This window comes from Salminus brasiliensis, chromosome 2 (genome assembly GCF_030463535.1).
Source record: "Salminus brasiliensis chromosome 2, fSalBra1.hap2, whole genome shotgun sequence".
In the NCBI taxonomy this organism is placed as follows: Eukaryota; Metazoa; Chordata; class Actinopteri; order Characiformes; family Bryconidae; genus Salminus; species Salminus brasiliensis.
Window position 1 is genome coordinate 9,038,079 of NC_132879.1, and position 22,033 is coordinate 9,060,111.

Below are 22,033 nucleotides of genomic sequence, written 5' to 3' on the forward strand. Positions count from 1 at the left end.
TTGTGAGGTGGACTTGGTAGTGTGCTTTGGATCATTGTCTTGTTGCATGACCCAACTGCACTTCAATTTAAGAGCACAGACAGAAGATTTTCTGACCCCCTTCACAACCTGTTCAAGTCATGTGACTAGCATCTGGGTTGCATTCTGTTAACATTGTAGCCACATACATTTACACTCGGTAGTCTGATGTGTATCAGACTGAAATCTGATTGCTGTGTGGGTTAGAATATGCAAATTTGCTTACTATGCAACAATTATTACTGGTGTTTCAGTTGTACTTGGAGGGGATGTGGTTGTCTAATGTGTCTTGGAAAGTTGAATGTGTTCATACTGCTGTCACATGAATCAAATGTGTCTCAGACCATCTGAAGTGGTTCAAGTGATCAGTTTTAAGTGTGTATTGGGTTTTGTTTACAGTTACGTTTTTATGTGGCTATATCCAGATATAATCCTGATACTCAATCCTGATGAACCTCATCATTTAGTTGGTGTCTCTATATTAGTCCTTTTTTGTAATTCAAATTTTTGAATTACAGCAAGCTCAGTACAAATACCAGTAACTGGTGGCAGGTAAAGACACAGACGTCACAAATTGCAGTGCCTATATGTGTTCAAGGTCTATGCTTTGCTTTTAAAGAGAGACATGTTAAGTGGAAACTCTAAATGAGTTTATGTTAGTTAGAATAAGGGGCAAAGGGCATTTGGGATTATTTCATGGATCATCTCACTTTTAACTAACTAAGAGAACTAAGAGAGTTTGTATACCTTATCACTTCACTTTATCATTGTTGAAGGATTGGTGTTTATACAATTTGTATCTGTGTGTGCGTGTATGTACCATATGAGCTCTTGTTTACTGATACTCAATCCTGATGAACATCATCATTTAGTTGGTATCTCTATATTAGTCCTCTTTTGTAATTCATATTTTTGGTTTTAAACCTATGCTGGATAGGCACTAGCTGTCAGCATGGTTAGCATATGAGAGACACCAGTGATTTTCCACCTGCTGTATGAAAACCTGTGCTGGATTCAGGGCTAAACTAAAGTTGCAATGGTAAAATGTTCAAACGGTTCTAATTCTGCTGCTGAAATTGTCTTTGTGGGAAATCATGGACACTAAGGACAAAGGGAGCAGAGGCAGGACCTTCCCACCTCTTCTTTGCCACACCCTTGCATGTCTCTGAGTAATTTTAATGCAGACAGATCATGTTTAGCCTCATATGACCTGCTGCTTTAAGGATGGCTCGTTGTGCTGGGCTGATTTACGTCTTTCAGGCACTGCTGGTGGGAGTCATCATAGTCTGCCTGGTTGTGTTAAACCCGACGCAGCTGGATCTCTCTTCAGAGGATGTATGTGCCTGTACTCAGTGCATAGCAGAAGGTGAAAAGGATCCCTGGTTCACACAGCGCTACAAGAGGCTGGTGCCAAAACTTATGTCCCGGCAGAACAGCAAGCTCAGTACAAATACCAGTAACTGGTGGCAGGTAAAGACACAGACGTCACAAATTGCAGTGCCTATATGTGTTCAAGGTCTATGCTTTGCTTTTAAAGAGAGACATGTTAAGTGGAAACTCTAAATGAGTTTATGTTAGTTAGAATAAGGGGCAAAGGGCATTTGGGATTATTTCATGGATCATCTCACTTCTAACTAACAGCATTATTATGAGACTAGAACTAAGAGAGTTTGTATACCTTATCATTTCACTTTATTATTATTGAAGGATTGGTGTTTATACAATTTTTTTTCTGTGTGTGCGTGTATGTACCATATGAGCTCTTGTTTACTGTGTTTAAATAAAAAAGCAATACAAAAAAAAAAAAAAAGAGAGACATGTTAGAAATCAGAGTGTCCCAGAACTTACAGCAGTAATGGACTCATGCTGATGATCTCTTTCCATCTGGGGGATTCATAAACTTGTTCTTTCATTAGTACAATTTCTATCTGCTTTATTTTCTATTTATTTATTTATTTATTTATTTTCTATCTTTACTTTTATTTTTTTTTTAGAGTTCTCTTTCGTGTGCCAGTACACTAAAGAGTTCATGGATATTGTAACACGTGCAGTACAGGCTCTCTCCTTATTCTGAGTACTCTAATGCAGTGTGGAGCTTAGCTCTCTCCATATTCCATCTGAACAAATTAAACATTAAACATTCTTTCTAACATAAAGCTATTTTTATAACAGTCTAACAGTATAACCATTTTAAGACTAAGCTGGAAAGTGTCTGTCTTTTAGAGGAAATAAACACACAGTCTCAGTAACAGATCAACACCAGATCTGTGATGTAGCAGCATCTAAAGATACAGTAGATTATCAATAGACTTTTACTGAACTATTCTGCTTTCTGCTGCCACCAGTCTGAAACTGGATCTTAACTGGATTAGGTTGAGAATAAGGGACCCTTAAAGGGGATTGGGGTGGAGATAAAGGGGTAGGATTACATTTTGGATTAGGTTCTGAGTAGGGCTAGATTAGGTTTTGAGTTAGGGTTAGGTTCTGTGTAAGGCTGGGTTTAGGTTTGGGTTGGGGTTAGGATTAGGACCAGGGTTAAGGTTAGTTTTTGGGTAAGGTTGGGTTAGGTTTAGGGTTGAGGTTGGGAATAGGTTTTGGGTTAAGGTTAGGTTCTGGATAAGGCTTGATTAAGGTTTGGGTTGAGGTTAGGGTTAGGTTCTGAGTAAGGCTGGATTAGGTTTTGGGTTGAGGTTAGGGTTAGGTTCTGAGTAAGGCTGAATTAGGTTTTGGGTTGAGGTTAGGGTTAGGTTCTGAGTAAGGCTGAATTAGGTTTTGGGTTGAGGTTAGGGTTAGGTTCTGAGTAAGGCTGGATTAGGTTTTGGGTTGAGGTTAGGGTTAGGTTCTGAGTAAGGCTGAATTAGGTTTTGGGTTGAGGTTAGGAATAGGTTTTGGGTTAAGGTTAGGTTCTGGATAAGGCTGGATTAAGGTTTGGGTTGAGGTTAGGGTTAGGTTCTGTATAAAGCTGGATTAAGGTTTGGGTTTAGGTTAGGATTAGGTTTTGGGTTGAGGTTAGGATTAGATTTTGGGTTAGGGTTAGGTTTTGGGTAGGGCTGGATTAGGTTTTTGGTTGAGGTTAGGGTTAGGTTTTGTTTGATGAAAGTAAGATATTAAGTCTACTTGATGTACCAGATCAACAGTAAATCTGCTGAATGTCATTAATGCATCAACAGAACATCTTTTAAGATATTTACATCAGATGCTCCTTTACTGCTACTTTATCAATATGCTGATGATTTGGTACTGAACCCCTATTAAGAGTGTATTAATTATTCACAAAGGACTACTCCAAATAAATAACTAATTTCATATGTATGTGTAGAGTCTTCAGTCTAGGCACGGTAATGTGAACTACACTGCTGTGGTGGAGACCCTGTTTTCGCTGTTCCCTGATGAAGAGCACTACTCAGATGCTGGTCCTCACCGCTGCAGAATGTGTGCTGTGGTGGGCAACTCAGGCAATCTGGAACGATCTCATTATGGCCCACTGATAGATGCTCATGACTTCGTCATAAGGTACTGACAAAGCTTGTAAAGAATGTTTACCTGCCTCACTAGCTAACAGCTCTTTTTTCCCCATCTCTGATCTGAACCATCAGGTGTACTCTTCAAGTTGGAGCTAAATGGCTCCAATAGCCAGTTGTTAACCTAGCATACTGCCTAGAAAATGACTACAGCTAATAACAGATGTCAACTCTCAATAGTAAACCACACAGAAATATGCAATAGACCAGAAAACAGGACGTTCTTCCTGTATTTACCTTCTTGCTCTCGCCACAGACAGGTCTGACCAACAAGCTAATTAGCCAAAAGTAAAATAAATGCAAACGTAGGATATTTATATTGACACAGCTGCAATAAGCTTTACAATTATTGGCACCCTTGTTAAAGATTGACCAAAGTATGAATATCCAGGACTAACTAACCTCGAGACCTGAACAGCATATTATATTAAATATAAACCTAGGAAATTACTTATAGGTCAATAAAGGCCAGATTCTTTGGAACTTGCTGTGGACCTTCAGGGCTCAAGCTGTAGCTTATCCCATCTTTACTAAGATGACTCTACAGGATGAGCCAGAAGCCGTTTGAGGAGCTCTTTGAGGATGTGGCAGGTGCCTTGGGCTGGTTGAATGTTTACTGGCTGAATGCAGAAGCCCAGCTTGTAGCAGAGCTCTTGCTCAGCTCCTAGTGCAGCTCTTGGTGCTGTCACAGCAGCATTGACAGGACTTAGTAAGCTTGGCCAGCCAATTGCCTTGGTGCAGCACCTCAAGGACTTGCTTTCGAGGGCACTGATGTGGTCATCAACCTGGTCACTATATTTGTAAAAAAAGTTAATTGCTTATTTGCTAGAAGAGGGAAAAGTTGATTGGGTTCAATGCCACTAACTGGCACCGTTGTATGTGTGGAGGCGGGTTTTGAGGGTCAACATTGCAGACTGTCCAGGGGAATGTCAGGAGTCTCTTGTCACTGAAGTGAAGTCTGCCCATGAGTGATAGTGGAGCAGAAAGTCTGGAAATGTTATGTGTGCCACCTAATGAATTTATCACATGACCTGAGGCAAGTTGTGTGTTGTGTGTGTTTAATATAAAAACAGAACTGTTTTCACATAAGTTCTTCCCAGTAAAGCTCATAAACTACTAAAAACATTAAGAGATGATCCCTCTATGTAATTTTATGAATTCATCCATATAAGAGTGCAATTAAATGCTGTTCTGGTGGTTTTACCTGTCTTAGTGCCTGTAAGGATGGGATTAGTGCTACATAGGGAGGTGGAGTAATGGAATTTTACTACAGGACAACTGTTAAACTTATGAGTGATTTGCAATGGATCCAAATCCAAAAAAATTTTATAACTTGCTTATAGTAATAAGTGTGAACATTAGCAGCTACATGTTCAAAAAACATATATAGGCTATAGGCTACAAAACACAACAAATTGCTTAGAGATGCCAGAAGCATCACACACAGCCTCTGGGAAGTCCTCTGGATTGTCTTATGGATTTGACTGAGGTTTACAGCAGACTTGAATGAGGTGTCTGTGCTATGCACAATGATACTAAATGCCTCCTCGAAATGCCTCCTCCATACTCAAGAAAAGATGTGAAAACCAATTTCTTCAAAAGATATTTACCCACATTTTAATTCACACAGGGTAAATATGAACAATTAATAAAGGTTGTTTTTACAGCTTGTTTTACGGAAGGTGAAAGGTGCCGGAATTGTTACTGGCGCTGGAGCCCGCAGTCTGTAGAAATGACTGACATGGCGCATTGGAACGGGATTGAAATCACTGGTCATGCTGGTAATAATTACATTACCCCACCTTCTCATGTAAGAGGAATCCTGTCCAAATAGGGCTTTAGAAGACCAAAATGACTGAATGATGCTGTGACCCAACAGGCATTCATAAATCCCACCCACCAAAAACAAAAAACAGACCAAAAGTTGTGTCCAAACATTTTAAATAGTGTAAAAAATAGTTAAATCTATGTTTGTAAAAAAATCTCTAATATATCAATAAATCTTCTATCAGGTTATGTATACTCAACTTGCTATGTGGCAGTCCTGCTGGGGAACAAACCATCGAAAGAAATGCATGCATGCCATATTTCTGGTTGCTGTAGCGACTTTACAGAATTGTTTTCAGCTGTTAACAAATACAACATATGGACAAAAGTACTGGGACACCTGCTCATTCATGTTTCTTCCAAAATCAAGGGCATTAAATTGCTTTTATTGGAGTGACTCTGAACTGCCAAAAGAATGCTTTTTACTAGTACTACTGAATTTGATTGCATTCAGTAACAAGAGCTTTAGTGAGGTCAGGATGTTGGATGATCACCACCTCAGTTCATTCCCAACTCCCCAACTTATTCAACTCAGTGGGTAGAGCACCATTCATCATTCCAGGGAGCACAGTTCCACAACTTCTGAATGCTGAGGAGTGGAGTGGGCTCTAGCCCACAACTCGCATTAGGCATGGAGCCAATAGGTTCATTGTTATCTGCTTTGGCAATACGTCTGTACAGCAGCATGTATACACTCACACTGTTTCAGCAATGGGTGCAACTTAAAGTAGCTGAATGCATTCATTTGAAGGGGTGTCCACAAACATTTGGACATGTAGTGTAATCACACTATTGCTACTGTTTTCAGACTGGTATAGCAGTTGCACAAGCATAGCTTTTCTCATTCTTGGCGCTAGGAGTGGAGGGGTATTGCACTTTTTTTTATGGAGAGAGGTGAACTTCCCAATACTCCCAGTAAATAAACACACAATGGCCAGTGTAAATGAAATAATTCAAAAGTATGTGGAAATATAATATTTGCAATATTGCAGGTGCATTAAAATGCAGAGTGCATCAGCATGTAAAACTGAACATGTATAAACTGTACTGCAGGATGAATACAGCTCCCACCACAGGTTATGAGAAAGACGTTGGGTCAAAGACCACTCACCGGGCCATCTACCCTGAGAGCGCTGTGGACATAGACAACTCTACCCACCTTGTTCTGATACCATTCAAAATTCTGGATCTACAGTGGCTCATCAGCATCTTCACCACCAAACACATCAAACAGTGAGAACACACACCTGACAATGAGCTGGACAATTAAAGTATTTTTTTCATTAATAAACACTTGCTATAATAAAATAATAATCACTTAGCTTTTCACCGTTTGCATGAAGTACTTCCAAACTATTTTTAAAAGATAATTCATTTATTCTGTTATTTGCTGTTAATGTATTAATTCTGTGCTTTTTTATCAAATAGTACTCCTGCTTTTCTTAGGGCGTTATCACACCAGACATTTTTCTGGAACTAGGAGCGCTTGCTCTGAGAGTTCGGTATGTTTGGTCAAGTGTAGCCCAGGAGTGGCCCAGAGAACTGCTCTCTGGTCCTCCTAAACTTGATGGTCTGAGGTTTGCTTCAGACAGACTCTAGTGCGATCTGCTGGGCGCATGGAACCTATCTGCTCCCGGTGCCATGAGCAGGGTTGCATGATTGGTTCAGTTTATCATGTGACTGCATCAACTTTCGCCTGCATGGCTTAAAAGCTTCTGCTACGAGAATGGCTTCCTGCATGGTGAAATGCCACGATTTCCCAAAAATGCTTTTCATAGCTGCTGGATTGTTTGTATCCTAGGAAAACGGGCAGAAAAGTGGTGTTTACAATTGTGCAATCAATGCCTGGTTCGTATGGAATTCTATGAAAGCAAACCAGTGATAATGAGCCCCTCCCCGAAAGGAGCCCAGAATCAGTTCTGGGTGTAGACTTGTGTATTCAGGACAAGTGTAAAAACACTCTTACAATAAATATCCGCATTTGGCCAAAACAGGTGCTGAACACTGGTCATTAATATGCATGAACTTCATAGCATGGGGATTTTGATTGGCTAGTAAGGAAAGACAAGTGTGCTAAACAGTTACTGTTAAGAGTTCTGGACATTTTTGCCCCCTTTCTGATATCTTAATTTATTTTGTTTATGGCATTTAAATTAAATAAGTTTCGGATCATCAAACTAATTTAAATATTACACAAAGATAACACAAGTAAACACAAAATGCATTTTTAAATAAAGGTTTTCATTATTAAGAGTGAAAAGTCCAAAAAAGTGAAAAAAAGTGATTGCCCGCAACAACTGCAATCAAGCATTTGCGATAATTGGCAATGAGTCTTTTACAGCACTGTGGAGGAATTTTGGCCCACTCATCCTTAAAGAATTATTGTAATTTGGCCACATTGGGAGTGTTTCAGAGCATTAACCGCCTGTTTAAGGTCATGTGACAGCATCTCAATCAGATTCAAGTCAGGACTTTGACTAGACCACTCCAAAGTCTTAATTTAGATTTACTTAAGCCATTCAGAGGTGGACTTGCTGGTGTGTTTTGGATCATTGTATTGCTGCAGAACCCAAGTGCGCTTCAGCTTGAGGTCTCAAACAGATGGCTGGACATTCTCCTTTAGGATTTTTTGGTAGACAGCAGAATTCATGGTTCCATTTACCACAGCGAGTCTTCCAGATCCGGAAGCAGCAAAACAGCCCTAGACCGTCACACTACCACTTCCTTATTTTACTGTTGGTATGATGTTCCTTTTCTAAAATGCTGTGTTACTTGTACACCAGATGTAATGGAGCATACACCTTCCAAGACGTTCAAATTTTGTCTCATCAATTCTCGTCAGAGTATTTTTCCAAAAGTCTTGGGGATCATCAAGAAGTTTTCTGGCAAAACTGAGACGAGCCTTTATGTTCTTTTTGCTCAGCAGTGGTTTCCGTCTTGGAACTCTGCCATGCAGGCCATTTTAGCCCAGTCTCTTTCTTATGGTGAAAACATGAACACTGACCTTAACTGAGGCTAGTGAGGCCTGCAGTTCTTTGGATGTTGTTGTGGGGTCTTTTTTGACCTCTTGAATGAGTCATTGCTGCGCTTTTGGGATAATTTTTGGTCTTTTTTTTAACGAGGGAGGGGGCATCACTTTTTCACCCAGGGCCATGTAGGTTTGGATTTTTCCCCCTTAATAATAAAAACGTTCATCTAAAAACTGCATTTTGACTTTACTTTTGTAATCTTTGTGTTATATTTATATTTGTTTGATGGTCTGAAACATTTAAGCGTGACAAACATGCAAAAAATAAGATATCAGAAGGGGGGCAAACATTTTTTTACACCACTGTAACTTTTCCTATAACAAATGGACATGGTAAGACATTTAAAGTCAAATCTGGGATTAAAGAAGAGGTTATCAATTATGTTCCTCACTTTCTGTGCATTTATATATTTATTTATTTCCCCAAATACTTTTATTATTTATTAATTTTCTGATCCAAAAAAATTCAAATGTCACTTTTTTATATTTTTGTTTTATAGCACATATATACCAGTGAAAACAACAATACAAGCAGACAAGGACAAGGTGAACACCACACTCTCCAATATTATCTCCCAAATTTTAAAATATACACTTACTAAGCAATTTATTAGGATGTGGCCCAATGTGGCCTCCTGCTGTTGTAGACCATCCACCTTAATGTTGGATGTGTTGTTTGTGCTTTTCTGCTCACCACAATTCTACAGACTGGTTAGCTGAGTTATTGTAGCCTTCCTGTCCGCTCCAACCAGTCTGCCTTGATTTTATGCATTGCACTGCATAATTGCATGAATAAATACATGCACCTAATGAATTGCTCTGTAAGTGTATTAAGAACATTTAACATTTCTTGCAGTATTATGGTGTATGCCTTTAAAAGTTTGACCCAGCATCTCTGCAAAAATCTGGCCTTTAATAGTGCTCCCTGCTTTCTGTTGAAGGTGATGATTTTGCACCCCGAGTTTATCAGATACACCCATGAGAACTGGCTGCAAAAACATGGCAGATACCCGTCCACTGGCTTCATAATGCTTGTGTTCTCCCTACATGTCTGTGACCAGGTAGGACCATAAGAGCTGATACGTTCCACACAGCAGGTCCACACTGTACACTCCTTACAATAAAGCCTCTACAAAGGGTTTGTTAAGTAAGGCAATAGAACCCCAACCCAAAACTTAACCCAGTTTTATCCATAACCTAACCCTAACCCTGGCCCTAATCCAAACCTTAACCCCAACCCAAAACCTAACCCAGTTTTACCCAAAACCTAATCCTAACCATCATCCTGGTCCCTAATTCAGGTCAAGTGTGGTATTCCTGGTGTTTAGTGGTCAGCGCCTACCTAAAGTGGTGCCAGATGCCACAGGACATCCTTCAGAAGTCTTGTGGAGTCAATGCCTTGAATGCTCAGATCTGTTGTGGTGGCACAAGGGGGCCCTACTTAATACTGAAATCCAATCTAATATTGCTTTAGTGTCATTTGAAGAGCTGTCTAGTGCTTAGTGAAGTTGGTGGAAACACTACCATAATGTTTATTTTAAGTAAGCTATAGCACATGCAGACGATACCCTTGATTTGCCTCTCTGTCTCTCTTTCTCACAGGTGAACGTATTTGGATTTGGTGCCAGAAATGATGGGAACTGGCACCATTACTTTGACAAAAAATATGGTATTTTTCATAATGGAGGCCCACATAGTGGAAGCACTGAATACAACATAATTCTGGAACTCCAACAGAAAAATAAGATCCAGATCTATACAGGAAGTTAAAATAAAGGCAGGTAAAATTGTTTATTTTTCTGACGATTCAAAACGTTCAGTAGCATTTTACAGACCTCAAGAACTTACAGCTTAAGCATTATTTATGTACCACACTGATAATGACTGCTAAAAGTTCAATATTTTTTACTCATACACTAGTAAATATTTCCATTTCGATTAACCATTTAATTAATACCAAACTAAAACTGATTACTTTGAAAATATACTATTTGAAAATACACTATTAGGTTTTTTTTCCTAATAAGCTAATACATTATACACTTAGTGTATGTCTATGAAAGTAAAAATGTATCCAACACTATTATAAATAATTGTATTATTCATTATTAGTATGTCTTGTTAATAATTATACTAGAGGCATATATTAATGCATGTCATATCAAATCATTGTTTCTCCATTTTTGTTGTTTCTTGTTTGTTTGTTTTGGTTAGTTTTTTTTTTTTTGACTATGTGAATCTGGCAGTGGTTCTATATATTGTGTCTGAATGGGACCAATAGAAATGCTCCAAAATGACTTTTAATAAAAGTCTTTAACATTGACTTCCATTAAACGTAAAAAAGGTTTTTTCCATCTCCTGTAAAATTGACACTTTGGAGATACACATTTTTGCATGACAGTGATGATATATAACAATTATACAACTATTAACAACCATTACCAAGCTTTAGATAAAGCTGTTTATATTTTGGGGCCTGCTCATTTTGATCATTTTGTATTGGGAAGTGAAGAACATCCTAAAGTCAAAGCAAAAAAGAAATCTGAAATAAAATGTCTTAATAGTGGGACCCTTTCTAAGTGCTTTATAAAAACCATGTTTAAAAGAACCATCTATTCAGTGTTCCAGTCTTCAGACCCTTTTACTTTTTCATAATTTGATATGTTGAGGCTCATCATTCTGTACTCAGTAGCCCATAATCCACCAACGGTCCCCATTCAACCCGAGAAGAATGGCAGACAATCCCCAAATCCAGGTGTTCAATCCTTGTGGCATTATATCCAAGAAGACTCAAGGCTTTTTTTGATCCTTTATAAATCATTGGCATATAGCAGATGAACACAGTGATATTTGAGAAGCTACAGAAAGTGTGCAATAATTATTTAAACAAAATTGAACATTTTGAACATTGTTCTCAAGATTCTGCTGATATTGACTGGAATTCATGCGATCCTCAACTTTAACAAGATTCCCAGTACCTGCACTGGCCACACAGCCCCACAGCACGATGGAACCGCCACTAAATTTTACTGTGGGTAGCAAGTGTTTGTCTTGATATACTCTGTTCTTTTTAGTCCTTCCCCTAAACCATAATGCTGAACAATCTTTGTTTTCAGGTTATTTGTGAGTTGTTTTGAGGCTCCCATGTTGACACTCTTCAGAAAAGATGCAAAGAGGAAATCAATGAGCTTACAAAACAAATGTGTTCCAATAATTAGTGCTAAAGGTATTCAAATTAATAAAACAATAAGGGTGCCCAAATGTATGCACCTGCCTAATTTCATTGAAATAACTATTACACACTTTCTGTAAATCCTATAAATTTCATTTCACTTCTCAGATATCACTGTGTTCGTCTGCTATATGATATATTCAACTGAAATTGCTGATCCAAACAACCAATGATTTATTAAGGAAAATCATCAAAATTATCAGGGGTGCCCAAACTTTTTCATATCACTTTGTGAGTATGTATATATATATATATATATATATATATATATATATATATATATATATATATATATAAGCCTTGTGAACCTTATGTTTTTTACATGTAGTTTAATGTACTTAAAGTAACACATGCTCTGCTTGCACATTTACATTGATTGGGTTCTTATTCACCTTTCCACTCTGAATGAAGGATGGAGGAGCTGACTGTGCAAAACAATGAGCTCATGAAATAAACATTATTGTATATTTTAAATCAAATGTGTAATGACTATCTGTGGAAACATGTTAATAATTCATTGGCTTAATCCCTCTCTCTCTCTCTCTCTCTCTCTCTCTCTCTCTCTCTCTCTCTCTCTCACCTCCAGAAATGATTATGACTTTGCAGCTTTAAAAGCACCACCTGGAAGAAACACCTTGGCAAGACATCAAACCACAGTGCAACATTAAAGTGCAGTATGGGAGAGGCATGATGGAGGATGATGATGAAGAAAAAAAACATCTCCACCATTTCACCAGCAGATGGAGTCTTACACCTTCTCCAGAAACCGTGCCCGAAGACTGGATGAAGCAGTGCATGAGAATCCCATGGCCTCATTCTGGGTTCTGCTCAGAATCTTCTGAACTGTACATCCTTGGCCAGATAATAAATGAATGAAGTAATGCATACTTATTTATTTAACTAACTAATAAATAAAAAAAAATCTTACATTTTAAATAAAGCTAATGTTTTCAGTAAAGATGGAAACAACTGGGCAGCGCTACATTTTAAAAAGGTTTGGTTTAACCTTTGTGTTTCCTCTACTTACTTTTTCACAAATCTCAAGCAGCAGCTGCAAAACATGATCAATCAGCTAAACAGAACGTCCCGTTGCCATTGTCACTGGAGATCATAAGTTTGGTCACAATGAATGAATCCACACAGCCACATTACCTTCAAAATGTACTAAGCCTCTTAGTAGCGTTACTCCCCATTCCCTTTAAGAGCCAGGTGCGGTCTGACTTGGTCTGAATTGCTATTTTAATGGCGCAAAGCAAGGGTGTACGTGCATTTGCCACAGGCCTGTGTTGACAATTCATTGCCAAGATAGCCAAATCCGCCTGACTGTTGACGTCTGCCTAGGTTGTTTTCAGTCAGTGCCGCAAGACAAGATAGTAATACCCCAGAAATTAACCTGAACACACCTCATTTCAGGACCACCACGCCCATCGGTGTAGAAATCACAAGCACCGTTGCTGTTTAAACGACGCAGGTGGAAGCCGTGAAAACAGACTGTTGGTGGGGTGTAAGGACGCCTTGCACAGGGTGTAAGGGTTTTGGAATTGGTTAGTTTTCAGATCTGTTTCCCCTACATAAGTTTTGCTTTTGAAGATGACACAAACTCTCATTATTGATAAATACCGTCTTCCATTCTAATAAAAAAAACCCAAAAACATTTAATATGACTTTGAAAATATTGGGTATTGCAGAACGTTTAAGATCTGGGTTCTTTGAGCATAAATCATCAACCATTTTCAATATGTCACAACCAAAGTGGTTTTAGACAGTAACCCGTTAAACAGCCTTTGGCCTGCTGGCGGGCCAAAAGTGTTATTATAAAATTCTATTACCAAAGAACAGCCCCACCAGCTTTTACTACAGTCCCTGTAGTTACTGATTAATACACCTTAGTGTCTAATAAGCCTTGGAGTGTTAAGGGGTTAAGTCAAAACATGACACAGCCAAAATAAATACTGACGAGCTCCGTAACACTCTTATTTGCTTTCACTCCATCAGTTTTCCCCAGTGGCCGAGTGGCTGAACGTTAGATCTGTCAGTTCAGGTGCTGAGAGTGAGCTTGATATGAATCAGCTGACAGCATCTGTGGGATAGGCCCTTTCTCAGCGAGGGCCACAGACTCCTCCACCGTTGTCTGCTGTAATGAAGATGGATTCGCCTGTCAGAAAGAGGCGCACTGTTTTACATGCAAAAGATGCATCAATAGTGCATTCCTGAATCAATCCTGTTCTCAGCACTGCTACACGCATTGTTGCTTACAGAGGAAACTCAGCAACTGAGAGGACGTTGAAATGTTTTCTGAAGAGAGGAGGATCAGGGCAGCTGTTGAAAATGAGGAAAAGTAGTGTTCTACACTGTAAATAAGCCATAACATATATTTGTATATAATGTTTAACATAATATTTTATCATATAAAATTTAATACAAATGTAACAAATATTTGTTGACTTAATTTAACTTATAAACTTATAGTTTACATTTTAAATAATATATTTCATATTGTTCAGAAATTCCTTATTTTCTCTTATTGTTTCATGTGAGTGGACAGCTATTAAAGCATTTAACTGCTAGTTGTACTATGTATGACTACATATGTGACAAACTTTGATTGGACTGGTGAGAGAACATGCTCAATATGTAAACAGATGGTGCCAGAACACAATGTGAAAATAAAATGGAAAAATAAATATTTTCATTATCCAAAGAGGTTTTACACAGTTGTAAGTTTTCCGGTTCATGTTTAAGTGGATATTTTCAGAACCCATTTTATTTAGCTGTAATGGCTGGTCAGTTCACTCAACATGATAACACTAGTTCCCCTGGCTAAAATGCAAAACGGCTTTTTACAGTGTAGTTAAATCCTGTTGATGCTGTTTAATGAGGAAACAAGTGTAGAATGAGAGCTGTGTGCCAGAGGGCTGCCTCAGGAAAACAGCACAGGATTTTATATTCATTTCTTGCATCTTTAAAGGAAGATATCACTTTGTAGGCCAAAGTGTGCTGAAGTGCAGAGCATCTCCTAGAGATCTTGTTGAAAGTGAAGTAAATTAAATTATTTGGTGTAATCCTGTAAGAAAAGCTCCCAGCCAGGTTGGCTTGTGTACATGTCTATACATTTGCAATTACAAGACTGTGCTGACTGCTGTTTCCATTTTAACACTTGCATTTCAATATTTTCAGGTTGATCTGTATATGAAGCTGGCGGTGCCTAAAATTTAAATAACATTGACAAACTGGTAAAAGTGCTGTCCTAAGAATAGGCTTCCTAAAAAGAGCCTCACTCATGTTAAGTGAGCAGACAAAATGTGCACAAATCTCAGTCAAGGGTAGGTCTCGTGACAAATAAGGTTTTGATTAACTGTTGGAGGAGCTTTCAAAACTAACAATATAGTGATACATTCTGCCATCAAGACTTTTTTAGGTGGTTTTGGTCAGAAAGAACATGTTAGCATTAGTTAAGCAAATATCTTTAGCATGTACAAAGTATGCATGTGGTTGGTAAAAGCCATTATATTTACATTTACATTGAAGGCATTTAGCAGACACTCTTATCCAGAGCGACTTACAAAAGTGCTGTGCTATTTACCCAAGAAAAACCTCGGCTAGTTTGAATAAACTAATAGTTCAAAGATACCTCTAAGTTTAGACTCTACTAAACACAAGATAATAAGGTGACCATAGTACTCTGCTATTCACCCAAGTACTCTCTGAAGAGGTGGGTCTTCATTCTGCGTTTGAAGACAGCGAGCGACTCGGCCGTTCAGACACCCAGGGGAAGCTCGTTCCACCACTTTGGTGCAGGACAGAAAAAAAGCCTGGACACTTGTCTTTTGTGGATTTTGAGGGATGGCAGGTCGAGCCGAGCCATACTTGAAGCTGGAAGGGCTCTTGGTGCGGATCGGCTTTTGACCATTGCCATCAAGTACGGAGGGGCTGGTCCAGTCTTGGCTTTGTAGGCCAGCGTCAGGGTTTTGAATCTGATGCGGGAAGCAGCTACAGGAAGCCAGTGAAGAGAACGCAGCAGTGGAGTGACATGGCTGAATTTAGGATGGCTGAATTGTAGTCTAATTTTTTAGACTACAGTGTTTATGTGTTGCTGCTAAATAATACTTCTGCCTCCAAATCAGTTTGTTTTCTACTAGTATCTATGACTCTCTCATGCTTACATAAATACATTATTTTCAACAGTCAGGGGTCGGCCTGACAAAAACAAGGCAATGTTTAGGACAAATCACAATGAGGGGTAGGTCTCAAAATAACGAGGCAGTCATTAGAGCCAGTCAGGGGAAGGCCTCAGAACTAAAAAAATAAATAAAATTAGGACCAAATCAGAGTTAGGGGGCAGGAAGGAGGTTTTGCATCAAACAAGATGACGATCAGGACCTAACTGCAGTCAGAGGACGCTCTCAGAACAAGGGAGGCAGTGATTAGGACCAATCAAAGTCAGCAGGAGGCTTTGTAGCAAATATAGTAGGGATTAGGACCAATCAGAGTTGGGGAGAGGTCTCAAAATAACCAAGGAACTCAATAGGATGAGTCAGAGTCAGGGGAGAATGTCAGATCAAACAAGGTAGAGAGGTGAGAGTCAGAGGAGGCTTTATAGGCCTTTATATGTGTTTATATACAAGTGGTAGGGACTAGGACCAATTAGAGTCAAAGGGCAATCTCAAAATAAATCTAATCAGAGTTATTGGGTGGCCTCAGATCTAACAAGGTGGTCATTAGAGTCAGGGGAAGGTCTCTAGATGAAAGGAGGCAGTGATTAAGACCTGTCACAGTCAGGGGAGGGCCCTAGAACAAACAAGGCAGAGATCAGAATCAGAGTGAGGCAGAGGTCTCTGAATGAAGAATGTGGTAATTGGATGGTGTTGGTGTTGCTAGGTGGTTGCTATGGTATCCCATGTGGCTGCTGTGGTGTTACTAAATGGTCCCCATTGTGTTCCAGGTGGTGGCTTTGACAGCAACGAGTTGTTATGTTGCTGTTATGGTGCTACTAGGTGGTTGCTATGGTGTTGCAATGTGGTTGCTATGCTATCCCAGGTGGTCACATTTTAGGTAAGATTAAGGCACGTAAGATGTAAGCAGGATTGCAGCTAGGCTGACACTTCTTTAAGCTGGTTCTGGGCTCATTCTCTGATGACGCTTCCTTTTCTTGGTAAAATCCCTGAAAAGCTTTTAACCATCCAGCTGAATTACTATTATCTTAATGCAAAAGCCTTACAATCTGTGAGCTCACTGCTTGATTACATAGGTGACATACATATGTGGATGTCTACAATATTTTCTGGAACTAGAGACTCAAAGAAAGTTCAGATTGATTAAATAACAGGCCTCTAAAGGTGAAACGGTTTGTAAAAACGTAGGTGTCATTTCTGATAATGAGGTTAGCTTTAAGTCACACATGATGGCTACTTGCAGGACAGCTCCCTTCCACCTTCGATATATTGCCATGGTCTGACACAAACTCTCTCCTGCAGATAGTGAGAAACTTGTTCATGCAGTTGTCAAATCAAGATTAGATTACAGCAGTGCTCTTTTATCTGCTCTCCCAAAGACCTCTATTAGACACCTGCAGCGGGTCCAGAATGCTGCTGCCAGGGTTCTGACTTACAAGAGAAAGTGCTATCATATTACACATTTACATTTACATTTACGGCATTTAGCAGACGCTCTTATCCAGAGCGACTTACAAAGTGCTTTGCTATTTACCCAAGAAAACCTCAGCTAGTTAGAATAGGCTAATAATTCAAAAGATACCTCTAAGCTTAGACATTGCTAAACACAATACAATAAGGCGACAATAGAACTAATCGTCCAAGTACTCTCTGAAGAGGTGGGTCTTCAGTCTGCGTTTGAAGACAGCGAGTGACTCGGCCGTTCGGACACCCAGGGGCAGCTCGTTCCACCACTTTGGTGCCAGGACAGAAAAAAGCCTGGACGCTTGTCTTCCACGGATTTTGAGGGATGGCGGGTCGAGCCGAGCCGTACTTGAAGCTCGAAGGGCTCTTGGTGCGGATCGGCTTTTGACCATTGCCATCAGATACGGAGGAGCTGGTCCGTTCTTGGCTTTGTAGGCCAGCGTCAGGGTTTTAAATCAGATGCGGGCAGCTACAGGAAGCCAGTGGAGAGAACGCAGCAGCGGAGTGACATGGTTGAATTTTGGGACATTGAAGACGACCCGTGCCGTTGCATTCTGGATGAGTTGTAGGGGCCTGATGGTACGCAGAGGGAGACCAGCCAGAAGAGAGTTGCAGTAGTCAAGTCTGGAAGTGACGAGAGACTGAACAAGGACCTGGGTGGCCTCTCTAGAGAGGAAGGGTCGAATTCTCCGGATGTTGTACAGGAGGAATCTGCAGGACCGAGTTACGTTTGCAATATGACTTGAGAACGATAACTGATCATCCATCATTACACCAAGGCTTCGGGCTTCAGTAGAAGGAGTGACCAGTGAGTTCTCAAAGGTGATGGCAAGATCGTTTCTTGGTCCAGCAGTTCCCGGGATGTACAGCAGCTCCGTCTTGCAGGGGTTGAGTTTGAGATGGTGAGCCGCCATCCAAGAAGAGACGTCGGCGAGGCATGCTGAGATACGGGCAGAAACCTGTGTGTCAGACGGTGGGAAAGAGAGCATGAGTTGAGTGTCATCGGCGTAGCAGTGGTAAGAGAATCCATGAGAGGATATCACTTTACCAAGAGAGTGAGTGTACAGTGAGAAAAGAAGAGGACCAAGAACTGAGCCTTGTGGAACACCAGTGGAGAGACTACAAGGAGCGGACGTGTCGCCCTGCCACGTTACCTGGTATGAGCGTCCCTGCAGGTATGATGCAAACCATTGCCATGCAGAGCCGGTAATTCCAAGACCGGCAAGAATAGACAGGAGGATCTTGTGGTCCACTGTGTCAAAAGCTGCGGAGAGGTCAAGAAGGATCAGAACCGAGGACAGTCTGGCAGCTTTAGCTGCATGGAGCTTCTCTGTAACTGCAATGAGAGCAGTTTCAGTAGAGTGTGCAGCTTTGAAGCCAGACTGGTTAGGGTCCTGAAGATTGTTCAGAGTGAGAAAGAGAGACAGTTGGTTGTAGACAGAACGTTCAAGAATCTTTGAGAGAAAAGAGAGAAGAGAGATAGGTCTGTAGTTGCCGATGTCCAAGCTGTCTAGAGTTGGTTTCTTTAGGATGGGCACGACTCTGGCAGACTTGAAGGCCGATGGTACCTGACCTGATGACAAAGAGCTGTTTATGATAGAGGAGATAAAGGGAAGGAGGTTTGGAGCGACTGTTTGGAACAGAGGAGAAGGAACAGGGTCTAGTGGACAGGTGGTAGGGTTATTGGAGGTGAGAAGATGTAGGAGGTCATCTGTGGAAAGAGGAGAGAAGCAGGTCAGAGAAGAGGGAGGAGGAGGGCAGTGCCTAGAGAGCGGGGTAGAGGCGGGGGGGAAAGATCGGCGGATCTTGTCAACCTTTTCTTCAAAGAAGGAGACAAAATCATCTGCAGACAGGGTAGTGGGAGGTGGGGGAGTAGGAGGGTTGAGGAGAGAGGAGAAGATGGTGAATAGTTTGCGTGGGTCAGATGCAGATGATTCCAATTTCCCCCTGTAGTAAGATGCTTTAGCGGCAGCAACTTCCGTTCTAAACCTGGAGAGAAGAGACTGATAAGAGTGGAGGTCGGAGTCGTGTTGTGATTTCCGCCACTTCCTTTCAGCCAGTCTTAGCTCTCTACGGTTGTTGCGGAGAACATCTGACAGCCACGGGGAAGGTGGAGAAGAATTTGCTGACCTAGGGGAGAAAGGGCAGAGAAGGTCGACAGAGGTGGAGATAGAAGAGAGGAGAGTGTCTGTAGCAGTTTCAAGTGGGAGAGAGGAGAAAGATTCAAGATGGGGAAGAGTGGTCAGGACAGTAGAGGCAAGAGCTGAGGGGGAAACAGAGCGAAGATTGCGGTGAAGAGTGGAAGAGTTTGCAGAGGTGCTGGTTGAAGGAGCAGAGAGGGGGAGTGAGAAGGAGAGAAGGTGGTGATCAGAGAAGTCCAAAGGAGTCACAGCCACGTCCAGAGCAGGGACAGGTCTGCTGAAGATCAGGTCCAGAGTGTTTCCTGCTCTGTGTGTTGGTGCAGACTGGTTGAACGCGAGATCAAAAGAGGATAGGATTGGGAGAAGGCATGAAGACTGGAGTTTCTCTGATGGAAGGTTGAAGTCGCCGAGTAGAATAAGTGGGGCGTCAACAGGGAGTCCACTCAAGAGAACATCCAGTTCATCAACGAAACTTCCCAAAGGACCAGGAGGACGGTAGAGAACAATGATGAGAAGTCTAGTGGGAGAAGAGACAGTAACAGCATGGAATTCAAAAGAGGAAATGTCAAGATTAGAGAAAGAGAGCGGGGTGAAGCGCCACAGAGGAGAGAGAAGTAAACCGGTGCCGCCGCCCCTGCCAGTCCTTCGTGGAGAGTGGGAAAAGGCAAAGGCAGACGACAAGGCAGCTGGAGTTGCAGAGTTGTCCGGGGTGATCCACGTCTCAGTCAGTGCCAGGAAGTTTAGAGACCGAGCAGAAGCAAAAGCTGAAATGAAATCTGCCTTCTGCACTGCAGACTGGCAATTCCATAGTCCCCCAGTTACCATCACATTGGTATTAGAACAAGGTGGGTAAATGAGGTTACCGGAATTGCGGCGTCTGCACTGGTATCTGCACCTCCGGCTGCTGTCAGAGGTGAGGACAGGAATTGCAAAGCACATCTTCAAGTATTACAGAATAGAGTTGAGTAAAAAAGGTTTTGCAGCAGATATTCTAGCTAGGAGTCATGGCGTCTAACAAACCGCTACAGACGTGCACCACACAGTGCTCCACACCTAATTTATCAAGATTGGAGGCACTTGGCTCCTCCTCTGCAATTCACACTTCTAGCTGGCCTGAAACTACACCTCAATCAGCACCTCAATCAACTAGTGAGCACCAAGCTTCTATGTTAACCTTAAGACAAGAGTGTTAGCTGAATCTAGTTAGAAGTATATTTAAAACCAGCCTACCTTACAAGCTAAAGATGACCCCAAGTAAAAAAGCAAGCACACTGATTTCTGAGTGGCTCCACACCTAATTTATCAAGATTGGAGGCACTTGGCTCCTCCTCTGCAATTCACACTTCTAGCTGGCCTGAAACTACACCTCAATCAGCACCTCAATCAACTAGTGAGCACCAAGCTTCTATGTTAACCTTAAGACAAGAGTGTTAGCTGAATCTAGTTAGAAGTATATTTAAAACCAGCCTACCTTACAAGCTAAAGATGACCCCAAGTAAAAAAGCAAGCACACCTGTTAGTTTTAGAAGAGATTTTAAGGTTCTAGTTTTTTTTCCCCCAGTGTATTTATGATCATGCTCATCTTTACCTCAGTGAAATGATTGTTGTATATCACTCCTGTCCAATGAAAAACATGTATCTGCATGGTTTGAACCCTGTAGCTTCTCTGTACACTGTGTGAATAGTTCTGGTAAAGTCTATTTCTATGAATAGGCCAACAGAAATGGAATAAATGACGTGGAATACACTCTTATTTCCATTGACCTCCATTCAAAGTTCAGAACATTTTTGCCTCCTGTAAAGTGACCTTTTTGGAGATTTATAAATAAAAGGTGCTATATTTCCATAATAAAATTTTATTATTATTATTATTATTATTATTATTATTATTACCCCATGGTGTTGCTAAGTGGATACTAGATGGGTGCTACAATGTGGCAAGGTGATGGCTGTGGGATTTTAGATGGTTGCCATGATGTTGCTTAGTTGTTTATTAGGCTGTTGATATGGTATCCCAGGTGGTTGCTCAGGTGTTTCCCAGTGGTCGCTGTTCAAGTTTCAAGTTTATTTGTCATTTGCACAACATATCAGGACATTTATGCATTGAAATGCTTGTGCTGAGGCTCAGGTTGATGCTCTACAGGAGGACAAACTGTATACATACTAAACATTTTAAAAATAAAGTTATATAAAAAATATATTAAATAAATACAAAATACACACAAAATATACACAAAAATACAGAATATACAAAGGCAGAAGGGATCTGTGGTACCACATGTTGATTGTGTTGATTAGGCTGGGTGCCAAGGTAGTTTAGCCAATTCTATGATAGTGATGAAAAAATAAAATCATGCTAAATACATGAAAGATTAAACAAGGTAAAAGAAACTAAAGGAAATTTAAGATGAAAAAAGAGCCTGTTGTTCCAGTAAAAACTTCACAGCTTTCCCGACTATTAAAATAAGCTTATCTCTCAATATCTGCACATCCTGACCTTCCTCCAGCCCAAAACTCACTTATGTTTTCCAACCTAGGAATTTATAACACCCTAACATATCTGAAATAGCCCAGCTATTCGCCACCACACACTTTTTGGTAAACAGAACCGCTGCTATCAAATCACATTT

General features: G+C 40.6%; 2 protein-coding genes across 2 annotated transcripts; one reads left to right on the forward strand and one right to left on the reverse strand.

Moving 5' to 3' along the window:
* The first annotated feature begins 1,242 nt into the window (after positions 1-1,242).
* On the forward strand, positions 1,243-10,164 carry LOC140549789 (CMP-N-acetylneuraminate-beta-galactosamide-alpha-2,3-sialyltransferase 1-like). Its single transcript, XM_072673536.1, has 6 exons — positions 1,243-1,488; positions 3,338-3,531; positions 6,420-6,599; positions 8,895-8,940; positions 9,336-9,455; positions 9,997-10,164. The coding sequence occupies exons 1-6, from the start codon at positions 1,243-1,245 to the stop codon at positions 10,162-10,164; spliced, it is 954 nt and encodes a 317-aa protein (XP_072529637.1).
* A 7,553-nt stretch (positions 10,165-17,717) lies between these two features.
* On the reverse strand, positions 17,718-20,342 carry LOC140549068 (uncharacterized). Its single transcript, XM_072672332.1, has 3 exons — positions 20,226-20,342; positions 18,417-18,716; positions 17,718-18,221 (listed from the first exon to the last, which is right to left on the reverse strand). The coding sequence occupies exons 1-3, from the start codon at positions 20,340-20,342 to the stop codon at positions 17,718-17,720; spliced, it is 921 nt and encodes a 306-aa protein (XP_072528433.1).
* Positions 20,343-22,033: the final 1,691 nt, after the last annotated feature.

Coding starts and splice junctions, on each gene's coding strand:
- LOC140549068 (XM_072672332.1), bottom strand. CDS start 20,342: ATGTGCTTTGCAATTCCTGTCCTCACCTCTGACAGCAGCCGGAGGTGC. Junction 18,717..20,225: donor GTTCTAATACCAATGTGATG/GTAACTGGGGGA, acceptor TTTCTCTCAAAG/ATTCTTGAACGTTCTGTCTA. Junction 18,222..18,416: donor TGCAGGGACGCTCATACCAG/GTAACGTGGCAG, acceptor TCTGACACACAG/GTTTCTGCCCGTATCTCAGC.
- LOC140549789 (XM_072673536.1), top strand. CDS start 1,243: ATGGCTCGTTGTGCTGGGCTGATTTACGTCTTTCAGGCACTGCTGGTG. Junction 6,600..8,894: donor ACCACCAAACACATCAAACA/GTGAGAACACAC, acceptor TTTGTTTTATAG/CACATATATACCAGTGAAAA. Junction 9,456..9,996: donor CCCTACATGTCTGTGACCAG/GTAGGACCATAA, acceptor TCTTTCTCACAG/GTGAACGTATTTGGATTTGG.